At 31.2% G+C, this 19938-nt stretch overlaps 3 protein-coding genes across 3 annotated transcripts; 2 read left to right on the top strand and 1 right to left on the bottom strand.

The window, feature by feature from the left end:
- Positions 1-1965, bottom strand: LOC125862564 (40S ribosomal protein S27-2). The gene is made up of 4 exons (XM_049542676.1): positions 1838-1965; positions 1324-1425; positions 1191-1219; positions 1-297 (listed from the first exon to the last, which is right to left on the bottom strand). Exons 1-4 carry the CDS (start codon positions 1838-1840, stop codon positions 171-173), a joined length of 261 nt encoding a protein of 86 aa, XP_049398633.1. The 5' UTR covers positions 1841-1965; the 3' UTR covers positions 1-170.
- Positions 1966-5750: 3785 nt separating this feature from the next.
- On the top strand, positions 5751-10195 carry LOC125873675 (uncharacterized protein At4g14100). Its single transcript, XM_049554556.1, has 3 exons — positions 5751-6110; positions 7465-7716; positions 9726-10195. Exons 1-3 carry the CDS (start codon positions 5876-5878, stop codon positions 9890-9892), a joined length of 654 nt encoding a protein of 217 aa, XP_049410513.1. The 5' UTR covers positions 5751-5875; the 3' UTR covers positions 9893-10195.
- A 6069-nt stretch (positions 10196-16264) lies between these two features.
- On the top strand, positions 16265-19544 carry LOC125844087 (sterol 14-demethylase). Its single transcript, XM_049523691.1, has 3 exons — positions 16265-16385; positions 16863-17343; positions 18410-19544. Exons 2-3 carry the CDS (start codon positions 16879-16881, stop codon positions 19406-19408), a joined length of 1464 nt encoding a protein of 487 aa, XP_049379648.1. The 5' UTR covers positions 16265-16385; positions 16863-16878; the 3' UTR covers positions 19409-19544.
- The last annotated feature ends 394 nt before the right edge of the window (positions 19545-19938 follow it).

Here is a 19938-nt window from a genome sequence, read left to right as displayed (position 1 = left end):
TAGCAAAAGTTCAAAATCCAATTTAATTGAAAAACATAACAAAACCAGTCATTGTAAACCCAAAATCCTTTGTTCTAAAACAAAAACAGGATTACACCATAACTTAATTTGTTACCCATATTAACTTTATCACTTCCCAACTCTAAAAGCAAATAGTTTACTCATCTTTTCTAGTCTCCCTTTCTCCTGAAAGAACAACCCTCAGTGAGTCTAGCACGTCCACCAGTTGGTTGGCACAAGACCGTCTGGCAGTTACCGCACACCACCACTGTCTGCGAGTGGCTAAACACCGTTGTTCTGCACACATATAGAGAGAAAGAGACTAAGAAATGAACCAAGTTATATTTGTATGACTGAGGCTAATCTGTAAGGTGTTATTAAAGGTGAAGTTGAAACTGAAACAAACTCAGGATTGAATGTCCCACCATCTTTCCCCAAAGATTCAGTTAGTGTGCATAGACTTCTACTTCCCTAAGGCGACTTTCTTGCCTTAACAGAAGAATTCTGTTCATCAAACACTACTGTTTGGACCTTAATTGCATGGACTCTTTACTTTTGATGCCTCACCCGTGTCGGATTCTCCAAAAATAGACTACTTTTGGCGAATACAACACGCACATATTGACATTTTTTGAAGAGTATGAGCAACACATAGGTTTGGACATGTTTTTTTTTTCCTTTTTTCAAAAAGCATTGAAAACATTGTTTGGCTATATAGATTAGAATAGACTTTTCAACTAATTTTCGAGGATGACATCTCCAAACTTGTTTTTCCAGCCAAAAAGTTGGAACCTTCTAACCAAGTGCAATGTATGCCGAAACTCAAATAAAATTTTCAAATACCAGTTTTCAGCTTCAAATACTACTTGTTATGGAATGTTAAAATGAATTCATCAACTTTACTTTTCAATAACCATTCTTCAACTATACATTTTTCCAAGGTTTAATCACCAAATACTATATTTCAATTTCAAATATACTACTTTTTCTAAAATATCACCAAGTTGATCAACTTTAATTTTCAAATATCAATTTTCAATCTCAAATACTACTTTCCAAATATCACTAAATTCATCAACTTTACTTTTTCATTACCATATCTCAACTTCAAATATTACTTTTTTCCAAATATCACTAAATTCATGTCAAAAGCACCAACTAAGATAAATGAACAACAAAAAAAAACTTACATGTTGAAGCAACCCTGGCACTTCACATCCTAAACAACACAGCAAACAAATCACCGATTAATTTCAAAAACTATATATATAAATTCAAACCACAAATACATACACAGATACATTGACAAACTGTTTCCTTTACCATGAAGAAAGAGTTAGGAGATTGAACCAAACGCTTGAGCTTGTGCTTTCTCTTCTCCTGCTCAGCTGGTGGGTTCAACAAGTCAACATCATTTGGAAGAACCTTACAAATCCAATTTTGAACAGAGATCATGTTAATACAAATAACATTAGAACAAAATTCAAATCTCCATAGCTAAAAACTCAACATTATCACTCCAGTTTTTAACAGATAACGTTATTACAACGAACATTAGAACGAAATCCAAATCTCTACAGCTAAAAATTCACCATTTCCGCTCCAACTTTTAACAGATTACATTAATACAGAACATTAGAATAAGTTCCAGATCGCCATAACTAAAAACTCACCGATTTAGCTCTAACTTTTAACAGATTACGTTAAGAGCATTAGAACGAAACTCGAATCGCCATAACTAAAAACTCGCCATTTTCGCTCAAATTTTTAACAGTCATATTACATTAATACAAAGAACATTAGAACGGAATTCGAATCGCCACAGCTAAAAACTCACCATTTTCGCGAGGTTAACAGGAAATTCCGGCCGGCGGCGATAGAGGAAGAGCGTCGGAGGCTGCCGAGATGAAGACGCTAGAAGCGGTATGGTTTTTCTAGGGTTTTTTCGCGAAGCTTATAAAGGGAATTAGGAATGTTATGGACCGTTGGATCCAGTATAAGTGTTTTAATCTTGGCCGTCCGTTAAAGGTCTATTAGATTCAGTAGGGATCCGAGGGTAGGATTGTCCATTCACAAAATTCTTCCCTATAATGTTTATCTACTTTCTTTTGTTATTTTCTTGATGAACTTCAAGCTTTAAGTTCAAGAATAATTTTTTTTTCAAAAAAAAATCTAGGGAAAAAAATAGATAACCAACTATTTTTTGAATGTATATTTGGTAAAAAAAAAATTGTGTAATTGTTTTAAAATTATATTAGAGATGTAAATTAGATTAGAAAAATTAAGTACAACAAATTCAATTAAAAAAAAACTGATAAAAGAAAATTATCTATGACTTCTCTTATAAAATATCACATCATATGGGTAAGAATAATTAAACTTGAAAATACATTAGAAGGGGTAACAATTGATGAGAGTGTTTTCCCTTTGTTTTCTATCAACGCTAGATAATATAACCGTGATTCGTGCGATAATTCATTACCTTATTAAGATTATGAATGATCATTGTTTAGTATCGGAATATTAAAATTTTGATATTGTCATATATATTAAGAACAAGAAAGATTGTAAAATTCTATTGTTTGGTTATAATGTTTGTGGACTTTTTTGGTCAAATAAATAAGACTTAATGTGAATAAAATATTGAAAATGTAATTAAATATTTGTCAAATAAAAAATATTTTTTTGACTTACTAAAAAACAGTGTAATATAATGAATTTAGATAAAGAACTATTTATCAAAACAATACAACATGATATATTGTGAAATAATACTGACTCGATTAATTCGATTCAATTTTATGTATTATAAACTTTCGATTTATGAGCACGCTATCATAATTAAATCAATAAGAGTATTTATAGTTTATTTTTGATTAATCGATATTTGGTTTAACCTATACTCATATAATAAGATTTACATGACATTCACAAAATAAAATAAAAAAGTAGCAAAAATAGAACATGATATTTAGTTTTACATTGACCACTTTTGTTTAAGATGAAATTGTTTGAATTCCTTCTAATTACTCCTACAATAAACTGCAAAAACAACATCAATAGTCTTTCTTTGTCACAAACAAATCTAAAATTGATAGAAAAGAAAATAATTCTCATTTTTCTAGAAGAGAAAAAATATTACAATAAAAAGACAACAAGTCTAGTTTGTATGGCTTATTACCGAAAGTAATACTAATACTTAGAAAATATAATCTATAAATTATTAAAGTCACTATTACATATTTACAAATAAAACATCAATTTAAATTTAATCTTATTGAATTATCAATTTAACTATTAACTAAAACCGTAAAATAAAAAACCAAACTAATAACTCAATAAAAACAAATTATAAAATCATTAATTCAATATCGATAAATTTAATAAGTACCCCTCTATCTAACAATAGTTGTTCACTATACTATTTTGAAATGTTCAACAATAATTATCTACTTTATGGAATTAATTGATAATTTTACATTTAGTTTCCAATTTACCCTTATTATTAACTAGGTAATTTGTCCACACTTCGCACGGTCATAAATAATAATTGCATTGAACTTGCAAATAATCCTTTACTAATATTCATACATTAAAAATAATGGAAAAAATAGGTTCTTAAAAAAAACATTAGCAATATTCCAACATGAATTTGATTATTTGTCATTACCACATAACTCAAGAACTTCTAATGACTGAATTATTCAGGAAATAATAAATCATTGGTTCTTTAATCAACATTAAAAGAAAAATAAGAATATATATACAAAGGCATTTCGTAAGAAAAAGAACACATTTAAGTTGCATAGATCATACAATTGTGATATAAGTCTTAGGAAAAAATTCAAAAATTTGCTAACAAATTCAAAAAAAAAAATTACGCTTGAACATGAAAGTAATTATAACTTTTGAACTTGCATAATAAATTTCTACAATTGATAAGTGAGAAACTTCATATCTATGTAAAAATAGATAATATGTAAGCTTATATATAGTACTTTTAAGTTATAGAATTTTATATAGAATATTAAAACATGAATTCTTGGAACTGAGTACAATAATTATTTTCTGCACAATAAATATACCTACTATATGTGTATACATTCAATATAATCGGAGACAATAATTTTGCACAAACATAAACAATAGAGTTTAAAACATGTACTCAAAAGCAACAATTAATATCATAAGCATAAATTAATGACTGTAAAAAACATACCAGGATATGTAAAAATAAAATGAAATAGAAAGGAAAAAATCGAGTCCACGAAATGCACAGGGTCCCCTTAAGAAAACTATTCCCCTCTAATACCTGAGGTTTAAAGAATTAGATCCTCTCAGGATGGAACAATTTTATTCACCAACGTATTGATACAAAACCAATGGTGTCGGTAAGCCACTCAACAGGAGCAAAATACACAAATATTTAATTGTGCAGTAGAAGAAGAAGTTTAGCATTTTCTTTGTTTTAAAATAAGAGGAAATCCCTCTATTTATAGACAACAAAGGGTAGTGTGAACAAATGCTTATTGTGCCTTATCGGAAATGTCACAACTCTTTGAAAAAGTCACAACCCTTCAGAAAGGTCACAATCTTTCATAAATGTCACAACCTTTCATAAAAGTCGTAACTCTTCATAAAAGTCCTAACTTTTCATAAACGTCACATCGTTTCAGAAAAGTCACAACTTTTCATAAAAGTCACAATTTTTCATAAAAGAGGAAGACTAATTTTGGAAATAAATAAATTAAAAGGGAATCGTGATTTGTGGTGGCGCCACGTAGACGGGCCTAGGGTTCTCCTTTTTATATATATATATATATATATATATATATGATTATACTCATTTCTTTATTATATTTTTTAAGACACTATATTTATTATATTTAAAAGACGATATAGTAAAATAATACTAATGGACAACTATAGTTGAACGACGGAAGTTTATTTTTTTCCATAATGACAACTAGGGGTGTACAAATCAAACAGTAAAGTCAAACCGAACCGACGAACCAAATCAAATCGGAAAAAAAAATTGATTTGGGGTTTGGTTTGGTTGATTTGGCGGATGAAAAAAAAACCGACCACAAGGTTTGGTTTGGTTTAAAAGAAAAAAAGTCAAACCAAACCCAAACCAAACCGACATAATATATATATATATATATAATTTAATTTTATTTATAGATAAAAAATGTTATTTATAATCTATTTTGTTAATATATTTTTAGTTAGTTTATAGTTTTCAATATTTATACATTTTATTTCAAATTTGGGCTTGTAAAATTTGTAAATATTTTATTTAGTATTAAGATCCGAAGTTACAATTATATTGTTATAGTTTTTCAAATTCGAAGTTAACAATTTACTTTGTAAAATTCCGTTTTCTATTCAATTTGAATGTATCCTTTAATCTTATTAATTTAATATAATGAACGTTGATATTTTTTTTTAAAAAAAATTGTACTTATATAAATTTTACCGATTTTATGAAAATTTCTATTCATTTAACATTTCTTAAGTTTAACTTATCACACAGGTAAGTGAAAATACATTTGATCATATTTTCAAACATCGTATAGTTGTAAAAAATCGAAAAACCAAAAAAAAAAAATCGAAAGAACCAACTAAAACCAAAACCAAAAAAATCAACTTTATGTAATTTAATTTGATTTTTAGATTTAATAAACCAATATAATTAATTTAGATTTTTTTTTTTAATGAAAAACAAAATCAAACCGACCTACCACCCATCCAAAGAGAGTGTCACTACTTGCAAACTACACAACATTTTTCCCCTTCTTTGAGCCTTATCTTCTTCTCAGAGAGCAAATTCACAACCGCCATTGCAAAATTTCGAGGCAATTTCAGGTCGAGTATGAAGAAGAGTACGGTGTCGCCGATCACTGTACTATTTGTTGTTGCCGCAATACTAATTTCTTACTATTCCGATGTCTCGTCGGCAGAATCAAATTCAGACCCGACGCCTTCCCCGTGGCCTCATCAATTCCACTCGATAATGTTCGTCAATTTCACCGGATCTCTAAGCTTAATCGACCTCTGGTACGATTGGACCAACGGCCGCAATTTCAACATCATACAAGACCAGCTAGGTAAGCAAGGGGGCAGAGACGGATTTAGAATTTTAAGTTTTATGATTTCAATTTTTTAGGGGCTTGTTTGATTTGAAGATAAGTTAGTATAATTAATCTCGATATTATTATTTCATCCTTTTAATATTAATTACTAATGTTTTTATAAAATCTCACAATTAATAATTAAATAAGGGATAAGGAATTATGAGTACATTTTTGTTTCATGACTATTTATGCTTGTCCATTGTACTAAACGATCCTAAGTTTTTAATTTCTATATTTCAATTTATGTGACACAATTTGATTTAGATATATAATTTAAGAAAAAAAATATACTTTGAAATTTGTGGTCTAAAACACTTTTTGATAATTTGTGTGATTGTAAATTATATTATTAAGATTGTTAGAAAAAAATAATTGTTTTATTTGAAGTAAATTGTTTCCACTTACAGAAATGTGACATTTTTTGGGGGACTGCTAAAAAAAATAATTGTGTCACATAAATTGATACAAAGAGAATAGTATTGAACTCGTTACATCTTTAAATTTATGAGTTCATATATACTATTTAATTTTTTTAGTGGAATTTAAACGTATGAATTTATATGTTGTGCCAATAGTAATGGGTTTAGATGAATCTGATATGAAAGACTACATCTCCTTTGTCTATGGATTTGACAGAATTCAATAGCTTAAACTTAAATTTTATATCTGTCTCTATCCATCTCAATTTATGTGTTACTTTTTGCTTATCGAGAGTCAATGTTGAACTTTTGAAGAGTCATTTGATATCTTAATTAAAATCTGGTTATTCAGTAGCTATATAAAAAGTATTATAAGTTTGTAATTTTTCTCAATGAAAAGATACATTTTGAAATATTGATCCAAATTCACATAATTTGAATATGGAGAAGCAAAATATATCACATATATTGGTATTTGGTACAAAGAGTAATATGTACAGATAATTTGTCAAGATGCTTTTATAGGATCTTCAGAATTAATTCAAAATTCTAGCTTCGCTTCTGTAGGTGAGCTTCTCTATGATCTCGAATGGAACAATGGCACTGTATTCCGCTACACTCTAGACGATAAGAAGAAATGTAGTTCAACGCTGATTGATGTTGGGATTCTTCGACCAAATTGGCTTGATGGTGCTACTTATCTTGGTCAACAATTCATCGATGGATTTCACTGTAATGTATGGCAGAAGGTGGATTTCATTTGGTATTACGAAGACATCGTGACAAAGAGACCCGTCCATTGGGTTTTCTATACNTGGTTCAGAGATAGTAATATGTATAGACAATTTGTCAAGATGCTTTTATAGGATCCTCAGAATTACTTCAAAGTTCTAGCTTCGCTTTTGTAGGTGAGCTTCTCTATGATCTTGAATGGAACAATGGCACTGTATTCCGCTACACTCTAGACGATGATAAGAAGAAATGTAGTTCAGCGCTGATTGATGTTGGGATTCTTCGACCAAATTGGCTTGATGGAGCTACTTATCTTGGTCAACAATTCATCGATGGATTTCACTGTAATGTATGGCAGAAGGTGGATTTCATTTGGTATTACGAAGACATCGTGACAAAGAGACCCGTCCATTGGGTTTTCTATACTGGTACTCTTCATCCCCTCCATCCCTCTTCTTTTAATCTTCCATTTTATGACGTTTGGACATGAATCGTTTGATATTTAAAAAGAATGTAGCATGAAGCTAAGTTGAAAAAGAGCATTTGAGGTTGTATTAGTAGAACACAATCGATGTTTCATGAGTGAAAACTTGAAGAACTCCTAAAAACTATGTTTCAACTTTGAATTCCATATTTCATGTTTGAAGTTGAAATAATGAACAAATTAGATAAACACTTAATTGAAATAATCGCCAAATAAAGGAGGTGTAGGTGCTTGTTTGCTACTCTCTCCGTTTTGGGAAGAGGCTTTGGTGGTGTAGGTACTTGTTTGCTACTCTCTCTGTTTCATTTTGGGACTTGATTTGGCACAAAGTTTAAGAAAGTAAAGGAGATTTTTAAGTATTGTAGTGTTAAACTGAAGATGTGAAAAATATATTAAAATAGCCTTTGAATTTATGGTCTTAAACATGACGTGGGAGATTGAAATTAAATAGTTACTGCCTATAGAAAGTGGCATTCGTTGTGAAACAAACTAAAAAGTTAAGTAAGAGACATAAATTGAAATAGAGGAATGTTATTTCTTATGAAGTCTTTGGATGGAGAGGTGTTTGAAGCTTTTCTATCGAGTTATCATGAAGTTCAGCATGTTCAGGGGCTCGGGTAGTTGTTAAGACTCATCAAGTTGTTTGTGGTCATCGACAAGTTCAATCACATTATTTGAAAATTCGAGCTTTCAAGATTCTTAGTTCTTCTATTTCCTCCTACTATGCCGTCATTGTTCTATTAGGCTAGATGTATGCAGTTTCTGTTACTGCTTTCGCTGAAGTAGACGCTTCCCTAAAAGTGGTCTGTCAACTGAGACTTGCCTTGTTGTGATATTGTTACATTCTTTTTATCCTATCAAGGAGAAACAATAACTGTCCAATTCTTCACCATCCCACCAACAAAATAAGGAACGACGAAAGCTGGGGGTTAACTTGTTAAATTGCTTGGAATCAAACATTAACTTACTCCTTTCTTATTCACCTACATATTAAAGTCGAACCTCTCTATAACGATGCCATTTGTTTGGATACTTTTTGGCTACTATAGTGAAATGATGTTATAGAGAACATATAATATAACATAAGATGAAAATTTGATTTTAAAACGAACTGTCATTATAATGAAATGTTGTTGCAGAGGACGACTGTTATAGAGAGATCAGATTGTAGAACTCTCACTCTAGTCTTTTAGCACATTAACATAAAGGTATTAGAATATCCCTTAATTTGTTTGTGCAGCGTATGAGTTCGTTAGTCTTCTCTAGCTCTGCTTTAGTTGTTCCCAAGACTATCAAAAGTGGCTAAAGTTTAGCTGGTGAATTTGCTATAACTTGTAGTTGGGATTTAGCTGAAAAGCTACTGGTGGCCATTGCTCACAGCTGCTGTACAAACGATATTTTTTTGTTTTTCGAAATGATAACATATTTTTTTGCACATATATATAGACATCAGCCTTGTTACATCAACCTAAATGGATTGTTACATCAACCTTGTTCTTGTTACGAGAAGTAAGAACACGAGTTCATGAAATGTTTCCTGTATCTTAACTCAATCAGTTCTAGTATTCATAACCAAATCCCATAAAGTATTAGCTTCATTCAGCTATAAATGAACTGACAGACCAACAGCATGGATTAGTCACTAGGTGTAACCAGACACAATAATGTCTATCTGCATTTGATGGAACTACTAATTAAAGGCCAACTCGAGTTGAAGAAATCTGATATTTTTACACTAAACATAAGATCTAGTCTATGTACATCCTGACATATAAAGCTCAACTAGCTTTCTGAAGTCCTTCGCGTATGTACAGCTACCTAACGTGTTCTGGATAGTTGAGTCTTTTTCTTCACAAACCTGTGCAAAAGAATCTTGTTGCAAGATTGATCTCATTGTTTCTATACTCTTTATAAATAATGCTCATGTTAGGAGTAACAAGTTTAATGTTGCAGGAAGGTCTATTCATGTAATGACTTTCGAAGTGGGAGCAGTTCTTGAGGATGCAAAATGGCAATCCCCTGTATATTGTTTCGATAAAAAACAGGTTCACGATCACCCTGCATCAGCCAACGATATTCTGGAAATTGGCTCAAAAGGTATTTTAAGAGAGTTCATATAGCCGCGCAACTGTGTAAATAGCTCAGCTAGATGTTCTTAGTAATGTATTTGCCTTGTTTTGCTGCCTCTGCCTGAATCAGAAGTTGACATGATAGAAATAACCAGTTTCATCCCCCTATGTATGTGTTGTGTATTACAATAACCTATGTTGCTCGGACCGTTCATAAATGGCGATGGGCTGCACATATGTGGTAGCATTTTAGAGAGTCCGAGCAACATAGACAATTTCCATTGTATTAATGTTACAAGGTCTTTTTTATTGTATTAGCGGCGCAATCAAAATGTAAGTTTGAAATTGTAAAAATGATGGATCAAACTGAGTAAGTTAAATTATAACCATTCACATTCTTGAGAAGTATGTAAAGATCTTCGTGGGACTATGGAGTTGGTCTCAATTGATCTTCTATAGAATTTCATAAGTAGAGTCGGAAGAAGATTGAGTGTCCGTAAACGTAGTCCTTACCAAACAAAGAAAGAAAAAAAAATCACATTTTTTTTATGACTAGGAAAATCCGCAGACGCTACCCTCCAGGTGCGCATAGGGTAAAACCCCCGCTCCTATGCAATAGCTTGCAAACCACATGGGAGAGGTAACCTGCACTAGGCAAGTCCGATATGACAAGCTTGACCCAGAAGGCAAACCCCTTACTTTCGTTGGCAAGATGTTTCGAACTTGAGACCTCCAACATAGAAATCTCAAGCCCAAACCACTGGGCCACCCGGAAGGGTTAAAAAATAAAAAATCACATTTGGAACTCTGTAATTCTTGAAGGTAAAGATATCTTCTCCATGTCATTATATTTTTTTTATTCAATATGTGATATTTATATTGAAATTCTACTATTCTAAATTCGCACCGACGCAGAGCACATGCCATTATATTTCCTTTTCCAATTAAATGAGGTATGGCCACAATTATTATTTTTTCTTTCTTCTTCCTTGTTTAGTTTAGTGCCTAATTAATTTTAATCTGACATTTCAAATCTTTAATGATTTATGATTCCTTTCTCAGTCAGAACCAAACTAAATATTTCCTTCCACCTACCATTTACATTATGTTTGGATGGTTGTTATAATATATTGTATTGTATCGTACTGTATTATTTTAATACATATAATATTTAAATATTCTATCATTTTGTGTCATTACATAATGTCTTATATACACCAATTATTAGAATGACCCACTTACAAGAAAAGTAAGATAAAAAGTAGAACTATTATGAAAAGGTAGGGTAAAGAATAAACATAATTACTAAATAATAAGTAAAGACAAAATGAAAAGACCTAACAAGCCACAACAATTTGATAAAAGTAAAGACAAAATAAAAATAAAAATATTAGAGTAACGACACGATTGCACCAAATAAGTCGTTACGTAAAATAAGATTTTCTTTCGTTACTTAACAATGAATTTAAACGATACGATATAATATAATTTAATTAATAGTCAAAACAAACGTTGTACTTAAACTAATAATACAATACGAGAAACAACCATCCAAACAAAGGATCGTTAGCGTTTGATCATAAATTTTGGATCATATTTTTAAAAATTATCTTCAAATATTTGTTTAGCCATTAAATTTAATTAGATTTTGAAATTTTGATTTTTAAGTTCCAAAAAAACGTACACAAACCCGATTTTGGGTTTTTAGGACTTTCACTCAAAAACTAGGTATTTTTTTCTAAAGTAATATGCATGTTCAAACACAATTTCGACATCTAAAATATTTCTCTCTCTCTTAATTTATATGACACATTTCTATATTTAGTAACAATTTAACTTTAAAATATCTATTTTACGCTTAATGAAATTATTATAACCACACAAATATCTATGACTTATTTTAGATTATAAGTTTCAAAAATCTTTTTTTCCTTTCTTAAACTCTGTGTCAAGCCCTAACTAACTCATATAAATTAAAATAGAGAAAGTATTTCTTAAGAAACGTACAAAACTAAAAGTGAATAAATAAGGGGAACTTGCATAAATATCACCAGTTTAATAATTAATTACTTAGATACTCTAGTTTGCTATATTACGTATCTTACCAAATTCTGATATCTTCAGATATATCCATATGCATGTATCTCAAATATATGATATCAAATTTAGATGTGATTTATTCTAGACATATTATATCTAAATAAATTAACATGTATATGAAATGCATAGCAAATCTCACTTGCCCGACTAGAAAAAGTAAAAATTAAAATATTATAAAGTCATAGTTGTAGGGTTTTCCCTAGATATTATCGACCACAAAGAGTTTTGTCATTTATCAAAAGTCCAAATACACGTTATGGCGTTCTAAAGGAATTGGCCCATGGTTTTCTCACGTGATCATCATTTCTTAATTCTAGTTACTAGTACACCACTTTGATTTAAAAAAATAATAATAATAATACATGGTAGGTAGCGATGGAAGAGATTCATTATAATAAAGAAAGTTATTTTCAAATCCAATCTACATTTATGAGAATTGAAGAATGATTCATGTGTGATTTTTTAGTAGCGGATTCAAAAAATTTATTCAGAGGTTTGAAAAATAAATTAAGAGTGTTAAATAGACGTTGATCAAAGTGTGTTTTTCTGATAATTTGTTTGAGTACCTAATAAAAAGTAATTTCATGTATTATTATGACCATAAAAAATGTCTTTCTAATTCTCTTTAGAAGTTTCTCACTAGTCAATCTAGGTTGTATACCAATTCAGATTTAAAATGGGTTGAATTAAGCGGGTTAAAATGAATTGAATTAATAAAATAAGTGGTTATTATAACATGCCATGAAACTAAATGGATTGGACGAGTTATGATTTTATGGATTGATTTTGACACCCCTACCCTTATTCATTAAGGCAACTTCTAATCTTGTATCCAAAGAATTATAAATCTATATGTAAAAAACAAATTACCTTATATATTGTGTAATATTAACTGAAGCAATTCAGATAAATACCTTGACAACTTCCTAGATCCGTCCTAATATTTTTCTACCTTTGAAAATAAAAGTAAAATTTATATATGCTAAAATTACACAAAATTATATATACATCGTCATTTTCAAACTTCATTTATAAAAATTACACGAGATTATTATTATTTTTTGCAGAAAAATTCACCTATTTGGAAGGGCATGATTCAAGTGACCAACTTGATCAAATGATCAAACCACTTGCAATTTTTACAGTTCAAAAAACATTATTAGCATATGTGTGATTGATTAATTTAGCTCTCATTTTATGTGATTTTTTTATGTATAATTTTATCTCCGATTTTAATTTTTATAATAAAATAGATTTCATGTAATTATTCATAGCTTGTTTTAGGTTAAAAAAAATTCCCTAAAAAAATATAACTTACAAGAAATGAGTAGCGTGGCAATTTTTTATTTTTATTTTTTAACAAACTGAGTATAAGATTTGGAGTTTGGTATACCAAACTTATATTTTGTAGTACTAAAGAAGCACTAGTAAAAAAATACTCCGTCCGTTTCAATTTATTTCACATTTTTTAATTTTTGAGATCCAAACAAGTCTATTTTTTATATATCATAAATTTTTCATATATCTTTTAATTATTTTTGAATTGCCAATTACTGTGACTTATAGTACCTTTTACGTAGTTTACAAATATATAAATTTCATTTTAATTTTTTTTTAAAGATTTCACACGCAAATTTCTGGTCAAACGTAAATTGTTTGACTTTCAAAAAACGAAAGTGTCACATAAATTGGGACAGAGGGAGTACGTCTATACAAAAGTTATTGTAGACCTAATGTCTAAAAACCTACTAATTACAGGGGCGTATATAAGAGGGGTCATTAGATTCACGTGAATCCATGCCCCTTCCTGAAATTATATATAGTAATGTTATATTTTAGAAAAATATTTAAATATAGATGAGTGAGCCCACACTCGAAGTACCATATAATACAATGATGATTTGGTGCACCTCTCTAAGTGAGGTTCAAAATTTGAATCTTATAGCTATCTTGTTTATTTTTCTTCAAAATTTTCAAGTTTGTCACATTTGAAATTCCTAATTTTTTTAGCACTGTAATTATTTTAATATAATTAAACCATGTGTGTGTCTGCGCGCGCGTGCGGGCGGGCGGGCGTGGGCTCGGGCATGTGTGTAAGAATTTCAATAGATAAAAATTAATTTTGAAACTATAATTTAATGTTTTTTAGTGATACGAACCTAAATGTCAAACCTATCAAATTTATATCTTAGATCCATTTTTTTTTGTAATAGTGCACCCATTATCTTGAAATCCTGGATGCACCTCTGCTATAGAAGCCAAAAAAATAAGGATAATATTCTTGATTCTTTTTTATCTAAAGGAGGTCATATCCATTCTATCAAGATTTACAAGGTACACTTTGTTTGGATGGTTGTTACGTATTGCTTCATAATGTATCACTGTATTATATCGTGGAATGTTGTTTTAATGAGTACAATGTTTATCTAGATTGTATTGTTCTCAGTCGTTACATAATGGCACACATCCAAAATTTGAGTGATAAACCTACAAGAAAAGTAGGGTACGAGGTAGAACTATTATGAAAAAGACAGGATAAAAGATGAAATATGATTATTAAATAATAAATAAAAATAAAATGAGAAGAAAGTATTAAGGAAACAATGCAATCACACCAAATCGGTCGTCACATAAAATTGATCTTTTCGTCGTTACCTAACTATGGATTTAAACGATATGATACATTAGAATTTAAGTAACAATCAAAACAAACATTATATTGAAACTAAAAATACAATACAATACAACAGGTAACAACCATCCGAACAAGGTGTAACTTGTCTAGAGAGGTCAGAAATAGAGTAAGTAACGAAACAATTATTTTTTATAATTAGGGAGAAATCTTTCAGTTTAGTACCTACAATTTTATAGCTATTTGAAAACAAATATTATTTTTTCTTAAATAAGGTAGCTCAAACACTAGCCTAAAAATGTGATCTAATAGTCAATAAAGTTAATCGAGAATTGTGATATTTTAAGTTCAAATTTCAATAATAGAAAAATAAAATTTAAAAATATTATCTAATAAGGATGCGAACTCTCAACCTGTTGCTCGCTTTGAAGGCTAAATAATGAAAATAATACATAACAATCAATCAAGTAACGATAACAAAAAAATATATGATATAGTTGTGTAAATCAACCAAGAGAGTTGATGAGCTAAGTTTTTTTGTCACCACATCAACAACACACTTTATTTACATGTGTTCTCAATTCATAATTCTTGTATTTGTACTAAAAAATTTAATACAAAATCAAAATTCAAGTAAAAGTTATTGAATTTTCGAAAGGCTTCACCCAACACCCTGAAGTCGCCCATATTCATTTATGTAAAAGTACTCCCTCAAATTTAGTTTATTTTACTCCTATACTAATACTAGATAGTAAATCAATAATATTTTATTACTTTTTTCTCATACTATCTATAGGTATTGAATAACTACATAAAATAGAACCTCCCTCCATTCATTTTTATTTTTATTTGTCACTTTTAGCATATAAAAATATATATATTTTTTTCATGTTTATCCTTGATAACTTCTTAATCCCCAAATTATTTTTCAATTCCTAAGATTAAACATCAAAGTAATATGATATTGTGATAAACTAATCAAATCAATTATTATTTCTAAATAAATCTGTAAAATTCAAAATGAATAAGTAAACGTGAACAAAAAGAGTAATCAAATTTAGAGTTTCAAAACATTATTAATAAAATATACATCTAATTAATTTTTTTTTAAAAACTATATCAAATCAACAAGTATCATGTAATATGAGAGTAAGAGTATGTCAAATCAACAAGACCACATAAAAGTGAGTATATGACTTAAAAGGAGGATGTCAAATCAACAAAAACCACATAGTATAAAGGTATGAAGTATATCAAGATGGATTGCGGTGTAGTGATGAGATTGTTTTACTCTTAATCAAATTTTTTGAATTCAAGCCCTGAATATGAAGAAAATCATATTGAAAACGTCCCCCCAAATGAACGAGTCATGTCAGACATGTTGGATATGGAGAAAATCATCCGAACACGATGAATATAGAGAAAATCATATTGGAAAACGTCACACCCAAATGAGTCCTGCCAAACACGATTAATATGGAGAAAAATCATATTGAAAACGTCACACTCAAATGAATCCCGCCGGACACGAAATTTAAGAATTAAAAAAAAATTACTATAAATTTTTACCAAAGAATCCTATACTCAACACAAACTCTTGTGCATGTCAGACCAAAAAAATAAAATAATAATAATAAAACAGCTGTGCAATATAGTTACCACTAGACTGGTGGACTGAATCTCTATATAGCTAAAGCTAAAAAAGGAGAGTGAAAGAAAAAGAAAACCCTCAACTAAATGAGGTGTGCCTCCACTATGGCTATCATTATTCTCTCCTGAAAAAGAATTTTCCATTAATTTTTCTTCATTCAGGTACCTCTTTTTCTCTTTCTGTTTCTTGATTTGTTTTGAATCTCAGATCTTTATGTTAAAGTTTCAATCTTTTTTAAAATTGGTGTATGGGGGTGGGGGGTGGGGGGAATGGAAATGGGAGGGGATGAGAAGGTGGGATGAGAACTCTTACTAACAAAGTTCGTATTGTTAATCAACTGAGTTATTAAGATTTCCATTTTAAAAGTTTCAATCTTTTCTTGAATTGCATGTTTTTTTTAAGCTATGGAGTCAAGTGACAGCAAGATTCACCATTACTCTCTCTCTCTCTCTTTTTGTTTCTTGATTTGTTTGGAATCTCAGATCTTTATGTTAAAGTTTCAATCTTTTGAGAAAAAGAATGTAGGGGTAGGGGTAGGGAATGAGATTACGAGGTGAAAGTTTAGAGAGTCAACAACCGTCAACAACTGAGATGTTAAGATTCCCATGTTAAAGTTTCAATATTTTCTTGAATTGCAGGGTTTTTTTTTCAGCTATGGAGTTAGGTGACAACAAGATTCTGAATGTGGGGTTGCTGTTAGTTGCTACCCTTTTGGTAGCAAAGCTCATATCTGCACTAATTATGCCCAGATCTAAGAAGCGTTTGCCTCCAGTGATCAAGGCATTGCCTATTGTTGGTGGGTTGATTCGTTTCCTTAAAGGGCCAATTGTGATGCTTAGACAGGAGTATCCAAAGCTTGGGAGTGTGTTTACTCTGAATTTGTTGAACAAGAACATCACATTCTTCATTGGTCCAGAAGTTTCTGCACATTTTTTCAAAGCCCCAGAAACAGATCTTAGCCAACAAGAGGTTTATCAGTTCAATGTACCTACCTTTGGACCTGGTGTGGTTTTTGATGTTGATTATACAATTAGGCAGGAACAGTTCAGGTTCTTTACTGAAGCTCTCAGAGTTACTAAGTTGAAGGGCTATGTAGATCAGATGGTTACAGAAGCTGAGGTATACTAAAAAGAATCTGTTATCTTTTCTTGAATTTGATTGATGACATTTAGAGTTTGTTATTTATTAATGTTTGCTTCAGTTTTAAGTCTTTTATTATAGTGGGCTCATGTCTTTGTGCTCTGATTGTGTTTCAAGATAATTTGACCTGTGTTACTGTAATTAAACAAGAAAATGTTTATATTGGTTGCCTTAGTTGTTAAGCTAATGTTCTCAAATCTTAGAAATCTTATGTTGCTTGGACTCTTCAAAAATGTTGTCCCACTTATGTCTGAATCCTCTAAAAATCTACTAACTTTGGAGGATCCGTCGTGCACCGGTTGGCACTTTTGAAGAGTCCGAGCAACATAGTCAGAAATCGTCTTCTGCTCTTGGATTTTTCATCCCCCCGGATTCATTGCTTTTCTTGTGATTGATTTTGTTTGGTAGTCACTTGTTTTATTCTTTTAAGACTTCATTCCTGCCAGATTTTGGCCTGAATTGCATGCTGCCATTTCTTACTGCAACTGCAAGATCAAAGGGCTCACGGTTTCATGCAGTTAGTATGTTTCTTTCATTTGTGTGACCACAACTTTTATCCTTCAGTTTAAGTCTTTGAGAAGAGGTGGAGATATTTGTTTAAATGAACTAGCATTTGCAACACCTTTAGTTTTGAATTAGCCCTTTTTTGAAAGGGGGGCTTCAGTTAATCATGCATGCACTCTAAGCTCCGGTTTGACCATAGATTTTGAAGTTGAAACTTGAAAATTTGAGTTATTGAAGTAGTGATTTTTGGAACTTGAATTTGTGTTTGGACATGCATTTTACTTGGAATTTTTTTTGAACTTTCGTGAGAAAGCGAAATCTCTCCCGAAAACCGGCCTGGACCAGTTTTTGGAACTTGATAATGACCAAACATCAGTTGAAGATAAACTTTCAAAATTTGTGGCCAAACTAGCAAACACTAGTTAAGATGGAGAAGAAGTATGGCAGATTGCTTTTATACTGTTTGTATAATACTTAAAGACCTTGAATAATAGTAAATTTGATCGACTGGCTTTGTTTTTCTTCCTTTTGATAAATGCAGGAGTACTTCTCAAAATGGGGTGAGAGTGGTGAAGTAGATCTAAAGTATGAACTGGAGCATCTTATCATATTGACAGCTAGTAGATGTCTGTTGGGAGAAGAGGTCCGCAATAAACTCTTTGACGATGTGTCTGCTCTCTTCCATGACCTAGACAATGGGATGCTCCCTATCAGTGTTATCTTTCCCTACCTTCCAATTCCAGCCCATCGCCGACGTGACAATGCCCGGAAGAAGCTCGCGGAGATCTTTGCAAACATCATAAATTCTCGAAAACGTACAGGCAAGGCAGAGAATGATATGTTACAATGCTTCATTGACTCGAAGTACAAAGATGGACGGCCAACAACAGAGGGTGAGATCACAGGTCTTCTGATTGCTGCTCTTTTCGCTGGGCAGCACACCAGTTCCATCACTTCCACTTGGACAGGGTCATACCTCCTCACCAACAACAAGTACATGTCTGCTGTTGTAGATGAACAGAAGAATTTGATGAAGAAACACGGGAATAAGGTTGATCACGACATTCTTTCCGAGATGGATGTCCTCTACAGATGCATAAAGGAAGCCCTGAGACTCCATCCTCCACTGATAATGCTTCTGCGTAGTTCACATAGCGATTTCAGTGTTACAACCAGAGAAGGAAAAGAGTACGACATTCCTAAGGGACATATCGTTGCAACATCACCTGCTTTTGCAAACAGGCTGCCACATATCTTCAAGAATCCAGAAACTTATGACCCTGATAGGTTCGGTCCTGGCAGAGAAGAAGATAAGGCTGCAGGAGCATTCTCATATATTTCTTTTGGTGGAGGCAGGCATGGCTGTCTTGGAGAACCATTTGCTTATCTGCAGATTAAAGCAATATGGAGTCACTTGCTGAGAAATTTCGAGTTTGAACTGATCTCACCTTTCCCTGAAATTGACTGGAACGCTATGGTTGTCGGTGTCAAAGGTGAAGTAATGGTGAAGTACAAGCGCCGAAAGCTCTCTGCTGAATAAGCAGATAACATCTGCATGAATGTAGTAATTTAAGATCATTTATGTTGGTTTGTTAACCTTATTTCTGTTTAATGTTGACTTCTATGTTTAATGTTAGTCTTGTTTCTCTTGAAGATTGCAATGACTAAGATTATATTAGTATGATGTTTTACACTTTGTGATTTTTGTTAGTTTGTGTTTTCTTCCATTGGATTTTATCATATTCTCACTAACAACAAGTCAATTCAAACTGTGCAGGAAGTGAACTTCTGAAAAGGTTACGTTTGCATTATATTCAGTATGCATTTCCACCATATGTTTTCCAATATATAGGGGTATATTAAGGAGGAAAATATTTTTCGGAAAATGTTTTCTTATTTCTCGTGTTCGGAGAAAACAAGTCGCATTGTCTCATATCCACTCTCACAAGTCGTAGTTTTGTGATAATATTTTTTACTTGCATACCGAACACACCCTTAGAGTTTGCATTTTTAGTCAAATTGACATGTTTTCCAATATGTAGAGTTTGCCCATTTGGTCAAATTGACAAA

Source organism: Solanum stenotomum, chromosome 1 (assembly GCF_019186545.1).
Source record: "Solanum stenotomum isolate F172 chromosome 1, ASM1918654v1, whole genome shotgun sequence".
NCBI classification, from domain to species: domain Eukaryota; kingdom Viridiplantae; phylum Streptophyta; class Magnoliopsida; order Solanales; family Solanaceae; genus Solanum; species Solanum stenotomum.
The sequence above is the reverse complement of the archived record's forward strand: the minus strand, read 5'-3'. Positions and strand labels throughout refer to the sequence as shown.